This window comes from Mus pahari, chromosome 3 (genome assembly GCF_900095145.1).
Source record: "Mus pahari chromosome 3, PAHARI_EIJ_v1.1, whole genome shotgun sequence".
In the NCBI taxonomy this organism is placed as follows: domain Eukaryota; kingdom Metazoa; phylum Chordata; class Mammalia; order Rodentia; family Muridae; genus Mus; species Mus pahari.
In genome coordinates this window covers 89,070,067-89,079,533 of record NC_034592.1, presented here as the reverse complement: position 1 = coordinate 89,079,533, position 9,467 = coordinate 89,070,067, and the positions used below count along the sequence as shown (strand labels likewise).

Below are 9,467 nucleotides of genomic sequence, written 5' to 3'. Positions count from 1 at the left end.
AATAAACTCTTTCCTCCCCAACTTGCTTCTTGGTCATGATATTTGTGCAGGAATAGAAACCCTGACTAAGACAGAGTTCTTAATTACATCTAGAATTTTAGATGAGATTGGGCGTGTTCAGGGTGGTATGGCTGAAGACATAATCTAGAATATCAATGTGTAAATATATCTGTGAAATTTGGGCAACACATGTAAAAAAGCATTTTGTAACTTATGATAAGAACATTCTTCTCTGTCTCAGTAGGAGTATGCACTTTGAAATATCTAAATGAGTACCCACTTTGATTACCCTATTTCAGGATCATGTGAACACTTTCACAAATACACATTTCCTTAATCCATAGTTACGTATAATAACCAGGCAGTTTTAAAATATGGTCTAAAATTTAATAGGCACAGTATTTTAACATCTTAATATCTTTTTACAGTATCTATTTATAAGGACATTATACTCTATTTTAGAAAGTAGATCAATGCTTAGATGAGAGAACACACCACAATCACATTAATAATAAATGACCAACAGCATCATGTTCTTAAAATAGTGTGTATGAGGTATTTTATCAAATCCTTCTGGTTCATACTTATCTAAAAAAGATGACTTCCTTCAGGTATTGTTTTGGATTTCTGGAGCCATTTTACCCTTCCATTACAACTTGATTTATTATTCTCAGTTGACTGCATACGCAGGTTATTAGTAAGGATTCCCTCTTCTCTTGCAGTCCCCTGTCTCCTAGATTTCATGGTTACCATTTTCTTCCTTTCCTTCCTTTTCTGGGTACTGTTCTATCATGATTAAGCAGGCATGGATGGTAAGAATTTCTGACGCCCCATTGGACTCCTGAGAAATTAGATTAGCTGAGAGCAGCAAAACTTTACTTTGGCGATTTCTTCCCAATCTCTGCAGACACAACTCTATTTTTTCTTTTTTTAAAGATTTATTGATTTATTATATGTAAGTTCAGACACACCAGAAGAGGACATCCGATCTCATTACAGATGACACACCAGAAGAGGACATCCGATCTCATTACAGATGGTTGTGAGCCACCATGTGGTTGCTGGGATTTGAACTCAGAACCTCCGGAAGAGCAGTCGTGCTCTTAACCGCTGAGCCATCTCTCCAGCCCCCTATTTTTTTTCCTACCCTCCAGTTTTGTCAATGAGAAAGCTAAGGTCAATGTGTTATTCCCACTCCTAATTCTTTGCAAGCCACACTTTTCTGCAGTTTTAAAAGTTTTTTTATGTATAATGGATAATTTTACAATGATACACACTGATGCTAGGCAAAATGAACTCATATCCCTCAGGCCAGTGAAAACTGTTTGTATTGTTTCTTTGATCATTCTTTTCCTTCTTCTTGGTTCTCTCCCTTTCTCTGAAACATACCAGACTGCTTAGCCTAATTCTCTAATTCTTTTTCTCTAATTTCCATCTTCTTCCCTTGTGTGCAAGTGTGTGCCCAGGAATGTCAGAGGTCAACTCCAGATATCATTCTTCAGGCTCAGGAGGGTTTTTTTGTTTGTTTGTTTTGGTTTTGGTTTTTGTTGTTGTTTTGTTTTTTTGAAACAGCATCTCTCATTAAACTAGAGCATCAACCATATAAACTGGCTTGCCTGCCAGTGAGCCCCAAGGAACTGCCTGTCTCTGCCTCTCAGCACTGGGAAGCTCACAGCACCTCAGCTGGATTCTTATTGGTTGCAGGGTATTTAACTTGGGTCCTCATGCTTGCATGACAAGCACTTCACCACCTGAGCTACTTCCCAGTTTTACCCACATGTCTTTTGATTCTACTTTCTAAACAACTATCTCAACATTATCTTACAATCTTTGCATTGCACTTATGTTTTTAGTAGAGTTTCTCTTATTCTATGGATTTTTAATTCTTGTCCTGTGGATTAGTAAGCATATTTCCTTTACGCAGTCTTGGTTTTACATGTTTTTTAGACTGCTATTTTTGTCTGCTTTTCACATGAGAGATTTTCTTCAAATGTCCAGTAATCCTTAGTAATGTATTTGTACTTAAGAATGAAGTATTAACAATATGGTCAAACACTAGACTTCACTGTAGGGGGTTCTGACTTAACTACTTCTTTTAGAAAACATTAACTGAGGAAAAGGGAAGAGGTTAGTTTCCTCAGAAAGAAATCTGCCATTCACTTTCCTGGAAATTAGAATAGTTGTCCTGTAACTGGGAGAACTACACTGGCAGGGTATTTTCACTATAATGTTTCCAGTAGTGTACTGACAAATAGAGAGAGGAAAGAGAAAAGGAGGAAAGATGAAGAGAAGGAGGGGAGAAGAAGGAAAGAAAGGGGAGAGAGTGGGTAGAAAGTGCAGCTGGGTTGATGGAAAGGGGGAAGAGGAGAAAGAAGAATTAATTTGCAATAGTTGCCATTTCTGCTAGAGATATTATTAATTTCACGCCACTGCTATTTTGACAACCAATTTCCTAATTATAAGGGGGATCCAGCATATTACTAGATCCCTTTCAACCTCATCTCTCTCTCAAATTCCAACCATACACTTCCAAGAGGAGATAACCAACTCCTGTGGGGTAGAAGAAGGAATCTGGGATTGCAATAGATCCTTACACAGATGTTCTCATCTGGATTTTTCAACTGCATATCCCACTTCAAAAGACATAGACTACTATAGTCCCTGACCATTCCTGGGTTTCATTTTGTTTGTTCCGAGGTGTGGAGATATAACCCAGTGTCTCACTGTCTTAGGCTCTCTAGTCCTGTGAGAAACCATGACCAAACCGACTTGGGGAGGAAATGGCTTATTTTGAAGTTCCATATTACAACTCATCATCCATGAAGTCAGAGCAGGAGCTCAAACACGGCAGGAACCTGGAGGTAAGAACTGATGCAGAGGTGATGAAGGAATACTGCTTAGTTTCTTGCTCCTCATGGCTTGCTCAGCCAGCTTTTTTATAGCATCCAGGACAAACAGTTGAGGGGGTGGCACTGCCCACAGTGAGCTGGGCTCTCTCATACCAATAAATTAAGAAAATGTACCACAGGCTTGCCCACAGGCCAGTCTAGTAGAGGCACGTTCTCAGCTAGTTCCCTCCTCCAAAATGACTCTAGCATGTATCAATCTGACATAAAGCTTACAATGCTAGGCAAGGACCCTACCACTCAATTACATCACAAGCCTCATTTCCGCTTTGATTATGTTTCTATTTCCCTTTTCTGCTCATTGTCCATCTTGTTCACTTTTAAAGCTTAGCCTTTTATGGTTTTTTTTTTTTTCATCATTTCCATGTTCTTGTGGATTTATTGCCATTTTACAGCAGTTTCAAAAGGTGGCAGAAATGAATGTAGGTTAAGTTAATCATCTTAAGCAAGCTGGAAGCCATAACCAGGTAGTCTCTAACTTGGGAAGAGCCCAAGTTTATTCATGCCACACAATTCATTCACTTAATAACACTTAACAAAGTCTTACTGCATGCTTGACACGCTCTCCTGTGTTTATGATCCTTCAGTTACAATGTTACTGTCTTTATGGAGTTTATACTTTATCAGGAATATAAACTTGTACATAATATAAACATACATGAAAATGTTATTATTTCCAACAATTCTGAATTAACAAATCTGAAAAACATTGTAAAAAAATAGATATTGTCAGAGGTCAAACAAATCATTTGCTAAATCCTTTAGTTTTCAAAAACCAATAAAGTGTTCTAGCTAATACAATAATAATACAACAACAACAAGAGTAAAATATAAAGATTACTCTTAATACTATGACTGTAGGAACATAACTAAATTTACAAATAGAATTTAGGTGTCTATGTTCTTTCTAACTTCATGTCTAAAGCTTAAGATGGATGACAGCATAACTGTAAAGCACTGAAAACCACCAGCCGTTACCAAGAGCAATGATCCCTTCTAGGGCAGGTGGAATCAGAACGCTCCTCACGAAAACACTTGCCATATCAAAACAGTGTAATCCTTAGCAACAGCTCAGCACGAATATTTTGTTATACTATATATCAGTGGTTCTTAGACATCAGCCTGCAGCTAAGCACTGATCCATGTCAAACGTCTCACTAGTCCACAGCCAAATGTCACTACATGACTTTTCTTATAATGATCTGTCCTTTATCCTGAGATTATATCTTAAAAATACATATATTTTTATTGTTCTGTTTTATAAAATGATGGTGATGATAAATGATAATGTTTTCTTTTTGAATGTGCTACTTGACAAACTTTCTACTACATTAATGAAGGAATCTCTAACATCTTAACTTTTAAAATTAAATGACAGAACAAGATACTTAAATGCAACTAAACAGGGGAAGCATATTAGATAGAAATTTACATAAAAATAAATATTAAATATATGTATATTACCTGATTATTCTCTCTTAACACCTTCAATTCTGCATTGATTTCAGTATTAGCTTGAGTTTCTTGCTGAAGTAATTGTTGCATATGTTGAAAAGAAATGATGATATCCTTCAAAAACATAAAAATATATCATTTCTAAGTTTGTTCTTCACATGGATTTCTGGTTTTAAGCTACTAATGTTATAGCTTAATTTTCATACTATATATTAAACTAATAGCATGTCTATAATTTACTATCTAAAATGATTACTGCTACACAAATTTCTATCAAGTATTATTTCTAAAAGTCCCTTAACTTATAAATTTAGTTTTTGAAATGGGCCACAGATTCTAAGACATTACTGAACAAGGTAAAAAATTCAAAACTGAAATAAACCTGTTGCCTTACTCACCCCAGGTTAGGAATATATCACTAGTAAAATGTTACATGAACTATAATATAAAATGACTTTGTCACCAATCAAATAGAGATAAAGAAAGAAAAAGAAACGACAGCATAGAAGAAGAGGGGCTGAAGAGACAGCCTGGAAGTTTCGAGCACTTGTTGCTATTGCAGGGGACCCAGGTTCGGTTCCCAGCGCTCATATGATAGCTCACAACCATCTGTAACTTCAGTTCCAGCAGATCCAATGTCTGGCTTCCATGGGCACCAAGAACACACATGGTGCATATGGATATATGCAGGAAAAACATTCATATATATATAAGATAAATCTTACATAATCATACATAAGATAAATCTATTTTTAAAATAATTGTAGTTTCCTCAAACTATTCTTTAAATACAAGAATAGATTCAAAGGAGAAGAAATTGTTCTAAAATAACACATGGTGTGTGTGTGTGTGTGTGTGTGTGTTTGTGTGTGGTGTGTATATGCACACATTTTCAGTAATTATCTGCTAAGTTACTACTGGACTAACAAATAATTAACTTACTTCTCAAAAAATAGAAATTTAGCTAGGGAATATATAGCTGATGATGCATATAATCTCGGCACTTGGGGGACTGATATAGGAGGATTGCCAATGAATTTGAGGCCATCATGGTCTACATAGTCAACTGCAAGCCATCCTGTGCTGAGACCATGACCAGGAAAAATGGCTCAGTAATTAAGAGTGCTTGCTATACAATCATGAGGACCAGACTTGGGCTCCAGCATCTATTTAACAAGTTAGGCATTTTGCAAGCATCTGTAACTCTGAGGGACTGAAGAGTTCTGCCCTCTTTGTATAGAGATATGTGAGCACGCATGTGAATGCATACATACAAATACACATACTAAGATATATATACACACAAAAAACAGATGTAAAAGCACACACTTTTTAATCCAGGAGGCAGAAGCAGGTGGGATTCTATGAGTTCAAGGTCAAGTATGATTTGCGAAGATCATATGCCCAGTACAGGGGAACGCCAGGGCCAGGAAGTGGGAGTGGGTGGGTTGGGGAGCAGGGCAGGGAAGGGTATAGGGGACTTTTGGGATAGCATTTGAAATGTAAATGAAGAAAATATCTAATAAAAAAAAGTCAAGTATGATCTATATAGCCAGTTCTAAGACAACCTGGGCTACATAGTGAAGCCTTGTCTCAAATAAAGAAATAAATAAAATCTTTTAAAATGACAAAGCAGAAGTTTACATTCAACTGGTTAGAAATACATAAACACATGCACTCGGTATACGTTAGCTGAATGCCCACTCCACACCTAGGCACATATCATTCCATGTCTACTTCCTACTACTGTTTTTTAAAATATTAACTGACTTCCAAAATATGTGATGACTGGCTTACCTGCTTTTCTTCTTGAATGTGGGTAATCTCTTCATTAATTTTCTTATTTAATTCTAATTCCTTAAAATTGAAGAATTTTAAAGTTATAATGTAAAATTCAGTAAATTTTATATTCAATTTAGTAGCTATGTTTATGTTGAGACATTGGCTCCAGTGAATTAAAAAGCCCAGTGTCGCTAGTATAAACCAATGTTAAAACTATAAAATTTCTTCTCTTAAAAGTTATTTAGAGACACCACTGTGCCATAAAATTACCCGACGCTACATTTGAATGGGATTAAAATTGTTATGACCAAATTTTGTATTAAGTTTTTGCTAATGACAAAAAAAATCTAATAATTTTAAAAATATTGATATATTATTTTTACTCTATTAATTACAAAACAAATATTTTGTGCAATAATCCTGAAGTTCTCATAGTTTTGGTATGGTTTTAATTTTATAAACTTGGATAAATTTGGTCAAATACCATGCTGAGTCTTTCTTGGAGTTCTTCATATTTTTGTTCTTTAATTATTAGATCTATACTTTCTTCCTCCATCTTATGCTGACATGTGACCTTGGACTTAATCAACTCTGAAGCTGCTTTCTTTAGTTCCTTAACATAAAAACAAAAAGCAAATTCAGTATACATATTTCAATAAGCCAGACATTTTTATGGTAACTTTCAAATCTTTAAAATTATAATTCATTAAGCAGTAGACTATATATGTATATACATACAAATAATATATATGTATATTATATATATATATATATATATATATATATATATATCCATTATTAAAGTTCTTCTTTGCAGATCCCATTCTTTTATTTGGAATACAGTCTTGTGACATTTCACACACCCTATCTCTTAGCCCCCTCTTACAACTGTCACCCTCCTCCTTCTCAAAAGTTTCTTCTTCACATTCATTTGTGTCTTGTCTTTTGACACATGACCTTTAACTCACCAGTCTGCATGTTCATGGGCTTGGAACTTTGCATGGAGCCTAGCAGCCTCACTTATGGGTATATAATGACTGTCTCCCTCCTAGACTCCACAGCAGTCCCTACGTAGACAGGTTGGAGTATGATCACACACATCCCTTCCTGATCCAAGACTGCAAACAGTAGACAACCATCTGTAATGAAATCTGACTCCCTCTTCTGGAGTGTCTGAAGACAGCTACAGTGTACTTACATATAATAAATAAATAAATATTTTTTTTAAAAAGAAAGTATTTAAAAAAGAGAGAGAGAGAATATAAATGTCCTACATAAGGCTGAGCCCTCAACCATCACTTATTCTCAGTATCTGGACCAGTGTGAGTCTGTACATTCAATTGCAGCTCACTGCAAAGTGACACTTCTAACTTATGGACTGAGCCCTTGGCAGAAAAGATCTTATGGTGGAGTGAGTGCTCAATATAATTTTACTGATCTATCAAGGTCCTTTTTGGAAAGAAATTTTTGAAAGACAGAAGTAAACAAATAACTGTTTTCCAAGGAACCCTAACACTCATAGATAAGAGGCCAATAGCAAATGTTGGAAAGTACAGCCAACTGAGGGAGGAGGAAGCGCAAGGATTGTGGTATCTAGGAGGGGATTCCACCAAAACTGAATATCTCAGTTCTACATGCCACAGCTTCATATAGTTCTGTGTAAATCCCATTCAAAATCCAGGAGAATGAGCCTTAGGTGCATACAGCACTTTTGGGTACACACATTGCATAAAAGACTGTTGTTAATCCTGTAGATCTAGCAGTAGGGCTTTTCTTAGAAAAGTAACAGGCAATTCACTATCTGGCAGATAAGAACTCTCAGTTGGTATTAAAGTGACTAAACAGAGATGAAGAGAGAGCTAAGTTGTGAAGCACACTTGCTGCTCATGCCAGGACCCAGGTTCAATCCAGCATCCTAATCCAAATATCCCTAACTCCAGTTGCAGGGGGCCTAAAAGCCAACGCTGGCCTTTTAAGGCACCAGGCATGCACATGCACCTGTAGGAAAAACACTCATACACAGACAAAAAGTAAAAATAAATTACATAACAAAATAAAAGTTTGAATGACAAAAGAAAGACTTGAATTAGGAAAATGTGTGAATGGGCACATAGCTGGCATTTGATCATTCCTCCTTGCCATACTCTTCCCACACTGCTCTCTGTCCTTATCACTGGTCTCGGGGAGAACAGGAAACCCTGTGTTCTTTGGACCCCAGGAGGGTTGGATCTATGGGGGATACCTGTGTAGTTCCTGCCTCCCTGTAGACCAAAATCTAGTAACAGTCCTGCTTTTCAGGAACTCCCAGCTCAACCTTTTAGCCTGTAGCTACTGTGGTACTCCAAGTCCCACTGTGAAGTGGAAACTTCTAGTTTCTTTGGAAAGTCAGTTGCATCAGATGGTGTTTTGCCAGAGCAAACGCGTGAAGGAGTATTTTCTTGAAGTGGACACAAATGAAAGGCCACTTTGCTACAGCAGACGTGTGAAGGGATGGTTTTGCTGACACACAGGTGACGAAGGATTCTTTGCTAATGACACACATGTATTAGTCCACCTTACACTGTGTAGTTGAGCTCCATTTACCAATCTCCATAGGGAGAAGTGCACCAAAAAAACTTATGGTGGTGTGCTGGTGGCTTCCATGGACTCAGGCCAATTGGCAGAGTGATGTCAGCTAATACAGACTCACATGGAGTATTGCTAAGACATACTCATGTGCTGAGGTAAGACATGTGGTGAGGCAAGACCTGTGGAGGACACATGATGTTTGGAGGGAGTATTATAGGACGCAACTGACTGTGGCTTGCTTGCACAGCTAGCTCTGCAAAGCTTCTTGGTCTCCTCTTCACTGATGGTCACTTCCTGGAGAGAGGCACAGCGAGAACTTCTGGCATCCCTGGTGATACTAACCCTTCTGCTGACTCATGTCGATTCATCTGAGGCCTGGCTGCTCCTGCTAGGTAGTACTACCACTGCTGCTATCCTGACACTACTGAACTGGACTGCTGGTATATTTGTAAAGTGTTTGTAAGTAGATCAAGCTGCTGCTGTTGAATCCTGTGAACTAAACTGCTGATTTCCTGGCAACACAGATAGGATTTGCTCCAAAGAACCTTTTCTAAACAGGTCCACTTCTCCTGTACCCTAATAACCTTTCTTTTCTACTACCTCTGGTGGGTAGTGGGTTAGAAGGGAGGTTAAAGTGTTTAAGAACCATTGTTAAAAGTAGGCTTTGCTGGTATAGCAGCCTCTTGTGAGGCTATGCCAGTGCCTGGCAAACACAGAAGTGGATGCTCACAGTCAGCTATTGGATGGAACACAGGG

The 9,467-nt window shown here is 37.4% G+C and overlaps 1 protein-coding gene across 1 annotated transcript in view; it reads right to left on the bottom strand.

The window, feature by feature from the left end:
• Ccdc73 (coiled-coil domain containing 73) overlaps nt 1-9,467 on the bottom strand; it is a 90,106-nt gene that overhangs the window by 21,179 nt on the left and 59,460 nt on the right. Inside the window, exons 9-11 of the mRNA XM_021194649.1 lie at nt 6,628-6,756; nt 6,159-6,218; nt 4,371-4,475 (exon numbers count right to left, since the gene is read on the bottom strand). Of these exons, the coding sequence (XP_021050308.1) occupies nt 4,371-4,475; nt 6,159-6,218; nt 6,628-6,756 (294 nt within the window). The remainder of the gene's footprint in view (nt 1-4,370; nt 4,476-6,158; nt 6,219-6,627; nt 6,757-9,467) is intronic.